We start from the raw sequence: 16,208 nt of genomic DNA, 5'->3' as shown, positions 1-16,208 counted from the left end.
CTATAATTCCAGCTACTTAGGAGGTTGAGGCAGGATAATCACTTGAACTCAGGAGATAGAGGCTGCAGTGAGCTGAGATTGTGCCACTGTACTCCAGCCTGGGTGACAGAGCAAGACTCCATCTCAAAAAAAAAAAGTTTCTTTTCATTTAAACATAGATTTCATTTTCCATGAGATGAGAAACTAAAATATAAAACTAAAATTATTTTTGTTTTTCTTATCTTCCCCATTAGCTTTATAAAACTCCTTAAGGCTGAGTGCAGTGGCTCACGCCTGTAATCCCAGCACTTTAGGAGGCCAAAGTAGGCAGATCACAAGGTCAGGAGATCGAGACCATCCTAACCAACATGGTGAAACCCAATCTCTACTAAAAATACAAAAAAATTAGCTGGGCATGGTGGTGCCCGCCTGTAGTCCCAGCTACTGGGGAGGCTGAGGCAGGAGAATTGCTTGAACCCAGGAGGTGGAGATAGCAGTGAGCCAAGATCGCACCACTGCACTATAGCCTGGGTGACGGTGCGAGACTCTGTCCCAAAAAAAAAAAAATCCTTGAAGGCAGGAAACAGATTCTAAGTCTTCATATTCTGTTTCTGTGCCCTGGGTATAACTATATTCTTGTTGTTCAGTTATCTCTAATAAGAGATGATAGGATTGGCAGAGGTTTTACTCTCTTTGTTCAAATAGTACTACAGGATACCAGTCACTGTTTCTTTCCTCTTTTTCTTTATTTTAAATATGTACTCATTGAAAAAAAGAATCTACTGGTAGCTAGTTTTGAATAAAGTAGGATTTTTTTTTTTAAACAGGCAGGATCTTCATTTTGAAAACATTTTAACAGTCAAATCTGTTCTATGCCTAGGATGTATGCTCTTTCCTAGATACATGATATACTAGAATAAAAAAAAAAACTTTCGAAAAATCTGCTTTGTTTTATCAACAACCGCAAAGTTTCAAGGCAGTGCTGGTTTTTCCTCTCCTCCAGCCACACCTATCTGCTGTTTCTGAAGCTTTATGGGAGAAGCTAGAGAGCCGAAAATCTTGTTATTGGATATGACCTCTCAGGAGCCACTTATATGAACAATGTACTTCCTCTGATTTTAAACATTTGCTTATATCTCTTGCCCTTTTTGTGCAGGCTTATCATGACCCCATGCTGAAACTCTCCATAATGACAGAACAAGAGTTGAATCAAATTTTTGGAACACTGGACTCTCTAATTCCTCTACATGAAGGTATAATCTTGTTCCCAGGATGGGTTGTGACTTGTAGCTTTAATTGAGTTGTCTTATAACGCGTGAGTGATTATGAAATGCCTGCCATGTGAATAACTCAGAACCTACTTCCAGCCCTGTTCATATTTAAATGCCTAACAAATAAGCATTCTGTCTGTTTTTTGCCAGAGCTCCTTAGTCAGCTTCGAGATGCTCGGAAGCCTGATGGCTCGACTGAACATGTTGGTCCCATCCTCGTGGGCTGGGTAAGAAAGTTCTCCGGTCTTTGTTGCAGATAAATTTCAATAATATAGATGAGAAACATTTAGCTAGACTTTTTTTTTTTTTTTTTTTTTACAAGTATTGGTTTCACATCTGAAAAAAAAAAACCAAATTCCTAGTAAAATTATAATTATGTTTAGACTGTCTATTTAAAACATGAAAGCAGTTCTTTTCTTATTATAAATACACTGCTTTTAAAAGTAACAGGGCCATTTGCAACAAAATAAGTAAAGGTACATATGAAACTATTACTAGGCTCATATCAAATCAAAACTAGTTAATATTCTATCAGGCCAATTGCTAATATAATTATTACTAGCCCAGTAAAAATTTATTGACATATTCCTATCCACTACCAAAAAAAACAAACAAACTTTTCAGGCCACAAGAAAAGAATCTCATGGTCAAAATGTAGTTTTATAAACAGGATAATAAGCATATGTTGCTAATGTTTAGCATATATACAAAGCTAAGTAATTTCATAGGACAGCTTAGTATATGGTTAGTTTCATCTCAACATAACTCATTCCTTTTCCTAATTAAATAAAAATAAGCTGTGATCTTAGGAGTCATAAATTTATGATCCTGGGACTGGATTTGTGTTTTATTGTGTACATAAAGTTGTTTGTTCGTTTAACTTACTTTGGACAAGGTGTGTGCTCTATTTTGCCTCAGTCCCCACAACTCCCCATTCTATACATTTCTGTTTCCTTCTATGAGTACTTGAATGATCCACCCCAGTTCCAAGTGTTTTTCATTTGTTGTAAAGCAGATAATGAGAGCAGATTACTTTGCTGACTTCTTCCAGGCGAGATTAGGTGTCTCATCACTCTGTGGCGCACGGTATTCCAGGAAAATAGGCAGGAAGTACCAAAACAGCTAATATTAGAGATAATTTCACTGTTTGGAGAGTGTTGTGAAGGTTATAAATCCTACTGTTGCTATGTGAGTTCTGTTTACCCAGTTACATTTGCATTTTAATCTTCCTAAAACCTTTCGGTTCCCATGCCTTGATACGACATAGATGTGCAGAAAGTTTTTACATTGATCTCTTATCTCTCACTGACTGTCTTGGTCAAGATACTTAATGAGAGTTTCATGACTTAGATAGCTTTAGTTCAGGAGTCAATTTTAGCACTAAGGCTGGAATATTCCAAGGGTATCTGAAAGGCAAGTAATGTTCTAAGATGAATAATTTAGAAAATATGCCTTAATATTTCAAGAGAGATCGTTCATTCTATATTTTTGACTTTCATTTTATTATGAGCCATGTTTTAACTTCTTTAGCCCACAAAGAAATTTCTCCAAAGAGAGCCAGCCAACTGGAGACAGAGAGACAGAGACAGAGAAGGTATAATGAGTAAAGAGTCTGCCTGAGTCTGTGGACTTTGATATAGGGATAAAAGGAACAGTTAGGCCGCATTCCAGAATTTGTAGGATAACTGCTCTGTTTTTGATGAGACAACAGTATAGGACTACGTGGTTTCCTTAGGCAGCATATGCAAATTGTCAATTTGTGCCAGAAGCAAAATTGTAGTAATTTGCCTTTATACTAACTTTTTGCTGAACTAAGCGTTTGTCACATTTATTAGAAAATTGGTTTGAGCTTGGAGCAGCTTTGCAGTCCTTTTCTGTACATACCCAAAGGAAGTGTGACCATGCATGCTGGCCCATTGCTATCTGGATCCTTCAGGCATCAAATGAGGACTTGGATCTTGAAGAGCAGCCTAAAATTAAACAACTGGCCTGTTGTTGCCAGACTTCGTGAGAAATGGCCCTTATTTATCAGGCCTGACGAGCTGTTAAATGCTTTTCCTCTTTTAACTGCAGATGTGTTCGTATGAGTGGGAACAGTAAACCAAGGAGTACATATGTTTGAGTTCTTGTATTTTTAACAGAACAAAGTAAACATCTTAGTGGACTTTGGATGAGAAAAGTCAGAGCCCATTCGACCCATGAAAAACTGATTTATTTTCCCCCCAAAGGAAAAAAGTGGTGGGGGTAGGGAGGGGCGCCTTTTAAACAAGTGAGCCTTCCAAGTGGGACAGCCCTGGCCAGTCCTTTTGACCTTAGAATGAATCAATTACTTTTACTTTGAAGACCTTAAACAGAGTGGTGGCTTTTTTTCAGGGAACTACCCAGTTACTAAGAATTAGTGTCCCCCCTCCCTAATGGGTCAGCCTGTTTGAGTAAGCCCTCCCTAGCATAAAAAAACAACTAACCAAGTGACTTACCTCCATGCCAACGTTTTTTTCAATGATAAAATAATTTCTAAACTCTCCAAGGGAGAAAGTTCTCATGTTAATTTGGTGTCTAATTAAAGTTTAATTCCTAAGAAAGAGCCAGGGTACATGGAAGCAAAAAAATAGATTTTTTTCTGACACTTTTCACAATATTAAGGGGATAAAGAACTTTTTAAAAAAGTGAATTTCCCTTATAAATTCTTGATAGTCTGTTTAATAAAGAGATGGCAAGTAGTTCAGAACTCTGAGGGTAAAGGGGAAACAAGAACAAGCTTCAGACTCTAGCTAAGCAAGTAGCTTTGGTTCTCTAAACCACAGTCCCTTCAATAAAAATATTCTAGGGCCCAGGCGCAGTGGCTCATGTCTATAATCCTAGCACTTTGGAAGCCTGAGGTGAGTGGATGGCTTGAGCCCAGGAGTCAGAGATCAGCCTGGGCAACATGGCGAAACCCTGTCTCTACAAAAAAAAAATTAGCTGACATGGTGGTGCATGTCTGTAGCCCCAGCTACCTGAGAGGCTGAGGAAGGAGAATTGCTGGAGCCTGGGAAGAAGAGGCTCAGTGAGCCATGATCATGCCACTACTTTCCAGCCTGAGTAACAAAGCAAAACCCTGTCACAAAAAGAAAAAACTTCTAGGGACAAGTAATAATAGCTAATACTTACTGATTCTTAATCAGAAGCCAAGCCCCTTGATACATATTTTGTATGCCTTACCTCATTAAGGGAGGCGGGACGTTAGAATATACATTTCGTAGGTGGAGACACACTGAGGCTCGGAAGAGTCACTGACTAACAGCTGTGGGAGTTAGGCTTTGAACTTGATTCTCCCTATTTCTGAGTCTTTTTTTTTCAGAGTGAGTCTTGCTCTGTCGCCAAGGTTGGAGTTCAGTGGCATAATCCCAGCTCACTGCAAACTTGGCCTCCTGGGTTCAAGTGATTCTCGTGACCCAGCCTCCCAAGTAGCTGGGATTACAGGCGCACACCACTATGTCTGGCTAATTTTCATATATTTTAGTAAAGATGGGATTTCACCAGGTTGCCCAGGCTGGTCTCAAACTCCTGACCTCAAGTGATCTACCCTCTTCAGCATCCCAAAGTGACGGGATTACAGGTGTGAACCATGATGCCTGGCCTAGCCTCTTCTTTAACCACTGCATTTTCACCTCACACATTCTGAATAAGGGAGTGTGTGTGTATTTGAGAACCAAGATCTTGTACATTCTTCACCCTGTATAGTTTAGATCACTTGTGGCCTTTCCTAGCCGGTGACTGAACTAGATAGCCTTTCAGGTCATGCCCAGGAAATGAGCACCCTGTCAGGTGAGAGCACAGGACCAGAGCCTGATTTGGTTGCCGTGGTAGCAGGGCAGCAGGATCACAGGGAGCAATGGCCCATCCTCAGGGAGCAGCAGTGTGGTTGCGGTTCCTCACTAGTTTACATCAGATGGCTACTGCTGATTTGTTTCTTACTAATGAAAACGTTGAGCATTTCCAGATCTTTTTGAAAGGTGAGGAACTGCAAATGAAATTAAGAAGGCCTAAGGCCCTTTTTAATTAACTCTGAAAATCTAAATTATAAGCCACAGTACCACGTCTGGGTTCTCTCTCTCTCTCTCTCTCTCTCTCTCTCTCTCTGTCTCTCTCCCTCTGTGTGTGTGTGTGTGTGCATGTGTGCGCGCGCACGCGTGCATGTGTAAATACCAATTATCATTACTTTCAAATAATAGCTAGTACTTTCAGATATAAGGTTGAGGGAAAAAAATTCTGCAACTCTTTAACACAAGTAGAGATTTTTTCTTTTCCTTTTTTTTTTTTTGAGATGGAGTCTTGCTCTGTTGCCCAGGCTGGAGTGCAGTGGCGCAATCTCAGCTCACTGCAACCTCCGCCTCCCGGGTTTAAGCAGTTCTCTGCCTCAGCTTCCCAAGTAGCTGGGTTTATAGGTGCCTGTCACCACACCTGGCTAATTTTTGTATTTTTAGTAGAGACAGGGTTTCACCATCTTGGCGAGACTAGTCTTGAACTCCTGATCTCATGATCCACGTGCCTTGGCCTCCCAAAGTGCTGGGATTACAAGTGTGAGCCACTGCATCCAGCCTGAGATTTTTAATAACATGTAAGGAAGGTAGACATTTCCAAGGAATATTAAGCTCAACAGTGAGCTTTTAAAATATTACTTTCTTTTTTTGGTTTCAGTGACTGAGAAAATAATTTCAATAAGATGTGTAAAAGCAGCAGCAGAGTATTTAAAGTTTCAGAAGCTGCCATACTTTTTTTTTTTTTTTTTTTTTTTTTTTGGGAAGGGGTTTCCCCCATTTTACCCAGGCTGGAGGGCAGCGGCACGATCTCGGCTCACTGCAACCTCTGCCTCCCAGGTTCAAGCAATTCTCCTGCCTCAGCCTCCTGAATAGCTGGGATTACAGGCACCCACCACCATGCCTAGCTAACTTTTGTATTTTTGGTAGAGCTGGGATTTTACCATGCTGGCCAGGCTGGTCTCGAACTCGTGACCTCATGATCCACCTTGGCCTCCCAAAGTGCTGGGATTATAGGTGTGAGCCACCACGCCTGGCAGCCATACTTTATTTTTAAGCAATGTTCCCAAACCATCAAATATTAGCTAATTTTATAACCTATTAAACATGCATTTATTTGTTCATTCAGAACACAGAGACACAGAGTTTCTCCCATATAGTAGGCCCAATGCAAAGTAGTGAGGATGCAGAAATGAAAGTCACTCTTTTGCGAGTGTCTTGCACTGAATCCCTCTAAAGAACAGGTATTACAAGGAATAGGACTTCCTAGTGCAAGGGAGAGAAACAAAAGCTGTTAGGCCATTGGCTGCGTTTTATTGCTTCCGGTAACTTTCTGGAGGCTGGTAGCTCTTAGATTAGAATGCCAAGGCAGAAAAAGTGGACAAGAAGCCTTTTCCGTTGAGCCTCTGACGTGGTGTTTGCACAGTTTGACTGATGGGATATGTCAGAGAAATTAGCATTTCGCTGAAATGAAGGCAGTGAAGTTTAAATGTTCCAAAGTCTTTAAGCTTAAATTGTTTATCACATGGTATTGTGACGTTAACTGTTAGTGACAGCCAAAACTTGTTTCTGGCCTGTCAGAGCTAGTTTAAAAGATGTTTATAAATGCTCTCTGCATCTGATTTTTTTAGTAATCATACTTTTGCTTTAACTTCTTGAGGCTCTTTATAATTGGGCTCCTTGGAATCAGATCATCTTAAACTAATGTGGGCTAGTATAGAGGTTCGAGCCATGCAAAAGGCTGGGCTATGGAGTATGACCCTTTGCCTCCTTTTTGTGCCACTAAAGTCTTCTAAGTGAGATTCTTTTTTTTTTTTTTTTTGAGACAGAGTCTCACTCTGTCATCAGGCGCCAGCTGGAGTGCAATGACACGATTTCAGCTCACTGCAACCTCCGCCTCCCGGGTTCAAGCAACGCTCCTGCCTCAGTCTCCCAGGTAGCTGGGACTACAGGTGCGCAGCACCACACCCAGCTAATTTTTGTATTTTTTAGTAGAGATGGGGTTTCACCATGTTGGCCAGGATGGTGTTGATCTCTTGACCTCATGATCCACCCGCCTAAGCCTCCCAAAGTGCTGGGATTACAGGCATGAGCCACCGCGCCCGGCCTTGAGTTTCTTATTAATAATCTTAAAGGAAATCTTTTTTTTTTTTTTGTAAATAAAATAGGAGGGTTTCACCTGACTAGATATCTTCGGAAGTTTAGAAAATTCTGAACTGTATGTATAGGCAGTAATTTCACTTCTGTTGTTTCTGGTTTAGTGTATTAGTCTGTTCTTACACTGCTATAAAGAAATACCTGAAACTGAGTAATTTATAAAGAAAAGAGGTTTAACTGCCTCATGATTCTGCAAACTGTACAGGAAGCATGGCTGAGGGGTCCTTAGGAAACTTTCAATCATGACAGAAGCAGAAGCAGGCACATCTTACATGGCCAGAACAGGAGGAGGAGAGCAGGGGGGCAAGTGCTACACACTTGTAAGCAACCGTATCTCCTGAGATCTCACTCACTATCACAGGAACAGCAAAGGGGAAATCCACCCCATGATCCAGTCACCTCCCAGGAGGCCCCTCCTCCAACACTGGGGATTACAGTTCAACATGAGATTTGGGCGGGGACACAGATCTAAACCATATCACTTAGATTGGCAGAAAATGCAAACAAACTATAAGAGTCTTAATCAAGAAAGTAAACATGCAATTAAGAAAATTACTTTGTGAAAGCAAGCCAGAGCCTAAGAAAATGGTCCACTGCCTGCTATGTTGAAGATTCCACTACTTTCCACCAGCCATGCAGAATGCCAGCACTTTGGGAGGCCAAGGAGGGCGGATCACCTGAGGTTGGGAGTTCGAGACCAACATGGAGAAACCCCATCTCTACTAAAAATATAAAATTATATATATATGGGATTATAGTCATGGTGGCAGGCACCTATAATCCCAGCTACCCAGGAGGCTGAGGCAGGAGAATCACTTGAACCCGGGAGGTGGAGGTTGCAGTAAGCCGAGATTGTGCCATTGCACTCCAGCCTGGGCAACAAGAGCAAGACTTGTTACTCTTGTTGCTCTTGCGTCTCAGAAAAAAAAAAAAAAAAAGGATGTTGGCCAGACCCAGAGACCAGTTAGGTGTTTGCTCAGTCCCAATAAGTGAGGCCACCTATAGCCTCAGAGCTCACATTATTTTGACATTCCATCTTCTCTTTCTGTTTCTTTCTTAGCTGCCTTGCCTCAGCTCCTATGACAGTTACTGTAGCAATCAAGTAGCTGCCAAAGCTCTGCTGGACCACAAAAAGCAAGATCACCGAGTCCAGGATTTCCTACAGCGATGTTTAGAATCCCCCTTTAGCCGCAAACTAGATCTCTGGAATTTCCTTGATATTCCAAGAAGCCGTCTGGTAAAATACCCTCTACTTCTTCGAGAAATCTTGAGGCACACACCAAATGATAATCCAGATCAGCAGCACTTGGAAGAAGCTGTAAGTTTGTCTGTTTCTTTCTCTCTTTTCTTGTTATTTCCCCCGTAATGGCTGATTGGGTCAGTGGGTGAATGGAAGGATCCCTGTGTACTTAGTACTCAGGAATCTTGGGTTGCAGGCCTGGCACTGCCATCATCCATGGTTTGATTTTGCAAGTCACTTCTCTTCTCTCTGCCTCAGTTTCCTAAACTGTAAAATGCAGTGTTTACACTGTAAGGCCCCTTAGGCAGTAAAATTCTTAATTTTATATAGGTGACTCTAATCTGGTGTTACACTTGCTGACTATAAAGAACAAGATCTTTGTGTAGTTTTTAAATTTTGTTTAGTTATAAAATAATGAGTTGCCTTTTAGCCTAGCCCCAAAGCTCATTTGTGAAGTAGACATTCATTTAAGATCTAGCTCCCTTTGGTCCCCAGTTACAATAGGTTGCCTTGTCAAACCTCCTGCTCACCAGTGGGATCCTCACTCAGCAAATGTTTATTGAATGCGGGCCAGGCATGATGGCTCACATCTATAATCCCAGCACTTTGGAGGCCAAGGCAGGCAGATCACTTGAGACCAGGAGTTCAAGACCAGCCTGGCCAAAAAAGCAAAACCTGTCTCTACTAAAAATACCAAAAAAAAAAAAAAAAAAATTAGCAGGGTGAGGTGGCATGCACCTGTTGTCCCAGCTACTCAGGAGGCTAAGGCACGAGAATCGTTAAATCATTTTCTGATTTAATCTGGGACAGTGATAGAAGGAGGATATGCATAGATAATTTGAAAATCAGAAGGCTTAAACCTGTTGAGCAAACTGTTATCTCCTCCCAGAGAAGGGTTTAATAATAATTAGTAGAAACAACAATAATGGTAATAATTGCTGGCATTGAGTACCCAGTAAATCAACTTTTTGTAAATTTGCCTTATAGGTTATGTATCTCATTTAACCCTCACAACAGCCTAGGAGATAGCTGTTTTTATTAGGACCATTTTCCAGATGAGGCTTGGGGTGGTTAAATAGCTTGCCCAGATCCACAGCCAGCAAGTGATGCAGTTGATGTTCAAACCCTTTCAGTGTAGACTCCAAATCCTGTGCCCTTCTACTTCTTTATGGTTCTGTACCTTGATGCAGAAAGCCTGCTCACTACTTTAAGCTTCTGTTGCGTTTATAATTGCGGAGAGCTGTCTGGTCACCAGCCTCACTGGTGCAGAACTGGGCTGGGTGCCTCCAAGTAAGATAGAAAAGAATAATAAAGGACCCTCTCCTGATTCATGTATTCAATGTATCTGGCGGGCCCAACACAGATCAGGCCCCCAGTACAGCACAGATGGGGGATGCAGGCACTGGGGTTAAGGCCCATATCACTTCATCATGTCTGTTTTTATTACTGGGAGGAGTGCAATAGAGTTGCCTCCCCTCCATATTTCATCCCAGCAAGTGTGTGGTCTGCAGGAATAAAAACAACAGGGAGCGTGAGCTACTCGAAGTCATGACTTTTTTGAAGCACAGGAACCTGTTCTGAGTTACTGTAAAGATTTTTTAATATGGAGCATGAAAGAATACTGTTCTGTTTTTTTTTTTAAAAAAAAAACATACCCAGTGAGCTAAAGTTTGAATTTAAAGATATGTAAGGATATGATCGTGTGTAATATAAAAGGATGTGCCAGTAACCACTTTCCCTAGTGCATAAAGTATGAAGCCATTTTCAAAAGTTGAGTCTGCACCTAGTTATTCAGGCTGATCTGTGCATGCAACATGGTATACTTGCATTTGAAAATGTCTGCAAAACAAGTCTTCACAATGCCTACTTATACTGGGTATACGCACAGGATTTTTTTTTTTTCCTTCTTGACAAGGTCCTCGAGGCATTACCCCAGATGAACAGAATTATTTAGCCCTGTACTCTTGGGTGCATTGTGAATGTTTGATAAACATAAAACCCATAGCACCAATGTAGCTTGACTTACATATCCCCTGAATAAATTTTCCATCTATGAAAAGGGAAAAATCAGAGAGCGCTAAGTAAATTGCTTGCGTTCCAAGGGAGTTGATTGCATGCAGTCCTATGATTAGATCTAAAAAGAGATCTTGCCTTTAATGCAGCGCCTAAACTACCATATCTTTATTACAATTTCAGTTTGTTTGTTCGTTTATTTCTTTATTTATTTATCTATTTATTTAAAGATGGGGTTTCTCCACATTGGTCAGGCTTGTCCCAAACTCCCGACCTCAGGTGATCCACCCACGTCAGCCTCCCAAAGTGTTGGGATTACAGGCGTCTTTATTACAATTTCTTAATGTTTTGAGGGTTGATAAAAATTTTTCCCAAAAAAGGACTTCTTAAAATAGAATTTTGTATATTCAGATAGTCCAGAGAACTAGTTGTTTAATGTTTTAAATCCTAAGGATTTTTTTGGCCAGAAAGTGATCCTGCAGAGTATCCCTTCCCCCCATCCACCACTGTTTCTCAACTCAAGAAAAAACATCACTGAAATCAGTGGGAAAAACAATCCTGCTTTTGATGCAGCAGCCGTGAAGACTGCTATTCTTGTTTCTTGGCAGGAGCCAGTGAGTATTGTGGCACAGGGGACCAGACAGTCAGGGCTTTCAGATTCCTCTTTGAGGATGATGAGTCCAGCATGTGTGGGCTTAATCTCTGTACTGTTACCAGGTATTTCTTATCATCTCCCTCTACCAGTCCCTTCCTTCAGTTAGAACCCAGTGTGAGATGCAACAATAAATTTAATTTAAACGCACAACTGCCGTGACTGTTGGCTATTGGCAACCTGCTGTATGTAAGTTTGTCCCTGCCTGAAATTCTGCAAAATAAATCTCTCTCAAGAACCAACACACAGTCTGGGCTCGTGCCTATAATCCAAAGTGGGAGGATAACCTGAGGTCGGGAGTTTGAGACCAGCCTGACCAACATGAAGAAACCCCGTCTCTACTAAAAACACAAAATTAGCCAGGATTTGTTGGCACATGCCTATAATCCTAGCTACTCAGGAGGCTGAGGCAGGAGAATCACTTGAGCCCGGGAGGCAGAGGTTGCAGTGAGCCAAGATCACTCCATTGTACTCCAGCCTGGGCAACAAGAGCAGTACTCCATCTCAAAAAAAAAAAAAAAAAAAAACAATGCAGAGAGATAAGACCCTCATAATATTCAGGTAGACAGAAATACAAAACATTATTTTTAATAAATGAAAACAGACCCAGAGTTATTATGATGTATACATAGAACATGAAATGAGAACACTGATTGTTTCCATTGTTCCCTCTCTGTTTTTCAAAGACCAGTGAAAGAGGCAGTATTTGAAACTAATCATAGCTGCCTGAGGAACTGTCATGGCATTTGAGTTTATTAATCTTCATGTGATATGCCAGCTGTTCAGTTCCTGAGTTAAATTAGGAAATGAACACATATTTATGACTATAGTGCATCTTCTTTCTGGTTTCCTAGATACTTGCAGGCAACCCAGAAAATTGACCCAAGTACTGATTAATTCCAGCTGTCCAGGTACACCTGGTAACAGCTAACTGATAAACTGCAGCCACTAATGCTGAGGTCTTCAAGAGTAAGGAAAAAGCATGGATTTCACTACATATTAAAAAATATAGAAAGGTAAAAGGTTAAAGTAGACATAACACAGTTGCTCAGATACCTCCCATTTGTTTTAAGCTTTTTGAAGGCAGAAATCCTCTCATTTCTTTGAATGCTACCACTTAGTCTGACATGGAATAGGTTCTCAATAAACATTAAATGAATATGAAGGATGAATCATGGATTTAGTATATTTTGTGAATTGTTTTTGTCTTGAAAGTAACAGTGAATAATCAGTCATTTTTGAAAACCAAGAAAGGAAAAAAATATGAAAGTATACCAAAATATTCTGCTATTTACTGTTTTATGTTAATAAAACTCAAATTACTTTTACAGGATTTATATTTAATATTAGATTGACATCAAAGGCCAAAAAGCTTCTTTTATAACACTAAAGAGCCTGTATTTTTTTAAACAATTTTTTTTTTTTTAATCAAAGTAGTGAGTGCTATGACCACAATTTGGGAAATAGAGAAATAATAAAGAAATCTTTGAAACTCTTGTGTCAAAGAGCACCCAGGTACAGAAATGAACAGATTATGCCCCTCTCCATAGGAGACTTCAGCTCAAAGCTGCAAGATCTTCTGTCAAACTTGTGTGGAAGTACAAAAGTTATAACTGAGTAATAGTTTTTACCCAGTTGCTTTTGGCAGACAATATCATTTTACTGGCATGTGAAAAATAATTACTTGGCCAGACGCAGTGACTCATGCCTGTAATCCTAGCACTTTGGGAGGATGAGATGGGCAGATCACTTGAGGCCAAGAGTCAGAGACCAGCTTAGGCAACGTAGCAAAACCCCATCTCTATGAAAAATACAAAAATTAGCCATGTGTGGTGGTGCACGCCTGTGGTCCCAGCTACTGGGGAGGCTGAGGCAGGAGGATCATGTGAGCCCCAGAGTCAGGGGTTGCAGTGAGCCGAGATGGCACTACTGCACTCCAGCCTGGGCGGCAGAATGAAACCCTATCTCAATTGAAAAAAAAAAGAAAGAAAGAAAAATAATTACTTAGCAATCCTAGATAGAATTAATCCTAGATAGAATTTATCACTATTTTAAGACATGGTAACTTCTGACTGAGCAAAGACCTCTTTTGGAACCTTGCTTTTCAGAGATTGGCTTTTATTTTTTCTCTTTTTATCTTTTTTTTCTGGCATCACAGGCTTCATATATTCTTTTTTTCTTTTTTCTTTTTGTTTTTTGATTGGCTTTTCTTTTAAGTAAATGTGATGAAGAAGAGGCCTTACCAATGTTTTCCATCTGTTAAGTATTTTTCAGTTAGCACCACAAGAACGATGGGACTGCTGGTCTTTTCACTTGTAGGGGACGGAGAATCCTGTAAAGGAAATCATTAGTTTGCCTCTCCTTGGTGTCATGGATTTTTTTTGTTTTTTTGAGATGGTATCTTATTCTGTTGCCCAGGCTGAAGTGCAGTGGCATGTTGTCAGCTCACTGCAACCTCCACCTCCCAGGTTCAAGTGATTTTCCCACCTTGGCTTCCCAAGTAGCTGGAATTACAGGTGGGCACCACCTTGCTTGGCTAATTTTTTTTTTTTTTTTTTTTTTTTTTTTTTAGGGTCGGGATTGACCCTGTTGGCCAGGCTGATCTGGAACTCCAGACCTCAAGTGATCCATCTGCCTTGGCCTCCCAAAATGCTGGGATCACAGGCATGAAACACCATGCCCAGCCTGCTGTCATTGAGTTTTACTTAACTAATTTCTCATCCTTCTGTTTTCTAGCATTTTCTAACATTTAGATATATTCATATGACAGAATAACAACATGTCAGAATAAATATCCAGTGGCCACATCTCAGTCAGCATTCTTGTTTTTGTATTGACAGCATTGCATCCACCATCGCTTTGGAATCTTCTGCCCAAACTTACTCACGTGGGCTCTAGACCCTGGGTGTGGGTGTATTTATACAGACTATCCCCATCATTATGCTGATGTCTTTTTTTCCTATTTTTTCCCTGTTCTTTATAAACATTTATGTTATGTCACTGAAAAAGATATCCAGGCCAGGCGTGGTGACTCATGCCTATAATCCCAACACTTTGGAAGGCTGAGGTGGGCAGATCACTTGAGCTCAGGAGTTTGAGACCAGCCTGGGCAACATGGTGAAACCCATCTCTACTAAAAAATACAAAAATTATCTGCACATGGTGACAGATGCCTGTCATCTCAGCTACTCGGGAGGCTGCGGCAGAAGAATCACTTGAACCTGGGAGGCAGAGGTTGCTGTGAGCTGAGATTGTGCCATCATACTCCAGCCTGGGCAACAAGAGTGAAACTCCATACCAAAAAAAAAAAAAAAAATCCAAACCATCTGTTCAAACCCAATTTGCAAATACTGTTTGTACATTAGATTTAGTACATGTAGAGAGACATTGAAGCTCTTAATAGTGTCACATCCTCAAAGACAGTTCTTCTTTTGGACGCTTACATTCTGCTTTGTTTTCTCTCCTTAGCCAATTTTTTTCTATGGCTACATTTTTAACATTGTGAGCACGTTTTAAGAAGTGTACATCCTGGAGCTCAGTAGTTATCCCTTCCTCCCAGATAAAATTATACATCAATATTAGTTTTACATATAACACAAATATCTTTATATGTGTACAAATAAATGTGTGTGTGTATGCGTACAGATGGATAGATGCAGTATACTAAAATCATTTATTTTTACTTTTTTATCTTTTCCCAAAGTAGCAATTTAGATAACAGAATTAGATCCAGGTGTGTCCTGGTGACCTTCTAGGCCGAGCCCCTAAGACTTGGTGTGCACAGTTTGCTCCTTTCCTCCATACTTAATTTTCCTCTGTTTCCATAGATAAACATCATTCAGGGAATAGTGGCAGAAATCAACACCAAAACTGGGGAATCAGAATGCCGCTATTATAAAGAGCGGCTTCTTTACTTGGAAGAAGGCCAGAAAGACTCTCTGATCGACAGCTCTCGAGTCTTGTGTTGTCATGGTGAACTGAAGAACAATCGGGGTGTGGTAAGTAGTTACCCTCCTTAAGCAGTCTCTTCCTGGGTCTCCTCTATCCATAATTCATTTGATGTGGAGCCTCCTCTTACAATTTCTTCCCTATCAAGGATCATCTTCTTTGTTTTGTCTTTGGTTTTGTTTTTGTTTGAGATGGAGTCTCGCTCTGTCACCCAGGCTGGCTCACTGCAACCTCCGCCTTCCTAAGTTCAAGCAGTTCTCGTGCCTCATCCTCCTAAGTAGCTGGGACTGTAGGTACGTGCTACCATGCCCAGCTAATTTTTGTATTTTTTTTAGTAGAGGTAGGATTTCACCATATTGGCCAAGGTAGCCTCAAACTCCTCACCTCAAGTGATCCCACCTCTGCCTCTCAAAGTTCTGGAAGATTGATTGAAGTAGAAACAGTGTAAAAATCTGATATTCTGGGCTGGGTGCGGTGGCTCACGCCTTTAATCACAGCACTTCGGGAGGCCAAGGCAGGCAGATCACAAGGTCAAGAGATCAAGACCATCCTGGCCAACATGGTGAAATCTCGTCTCTACTAAAAAATACAAAAATTAGCTGGGCATGGTGGCGTAAGTCTGTAAGTCCCAGCAACTCGGGAGGCTAAGTCAGGAGAATTGCTTGAACCCAGGAGGTAGAGGCTGCAGTGAGCTGAAATCGCGCCACTGCACTCCAGCCTGGTGACAAAGCAGGATTCCGTCTCAAAAAAAAAAAAAATCTGATTATTCTAAATATTGTACATTTAAACAGTGCCCAAAAGAAAATTCTTAACATATTATTTCCATAACTTTTTCACAACTACCACACCAAAAAGCCTTTAACTTGATTATTTTGTGCTTTATCCTTTTTTTTTTTTTTTTTTTTTTTTTTTTTTTTTTTTTTTTTTTT

The 16,208-nt window shown here is 40.6% G+C and overlaps 1 protein-coding gene across 7 annotated transcripts in view; it reads left to right on the top strand.

Annotated features, from left to right (window-relative positions):
• ARHGEF3 (Rho guanine nucleotide exchange factor 3) overlaps positions 1-16,208 on the top strand; it is a 290,282-nt gene that overhangs the window by 265,133 nt on the left and 8,941 nt on the right. For all 7 annotated transcript variants that reach the window (XM_032290250.1, XM_032290249.1, XM_032290253.1 and 4 more), the window contains 4 exons: positions 1,136-1,232; positions 1,401-1,477; positions 8,487-8,744; positions 15,159-15,329. In XM_032290250.1, the coding sequence (XP_032146141.1) occupies positions 1,136-1,232; positions 1,401-1,477; positions 8,487-8,744; positions 15,159-15,329 (603 nt within the window). The remainder of the gene's footprint in view (positions 1-1,135; positions 1,233-1,400; positions 1,478-8,486; positions 8,745-15,158; positions 15,330-16,208) is intronic.

The sequence above is a fragment of the Sapajus apella genome, unplaced genomic scaffold (genome assembly GCF_009761245.1).
Source record: "Sapajus apella isolate SASKATOON/1434 unplaced genomic scaffold, GSC_monkey_1.0 scaffold23, whole genome shotgun sequence".
Taxonomy (NCBI): domain Eukaryota; kingdom Metazoa; phylum Chordata; class Mammalia; order Primates; family Cebidae; genus Sapajus; species Sapajus apella.
The sequence above is the reverse complement of the archived record's forward strand: the minus strand, read 5'-3'. Positions and strand labels throughout refer to the sequence as shown.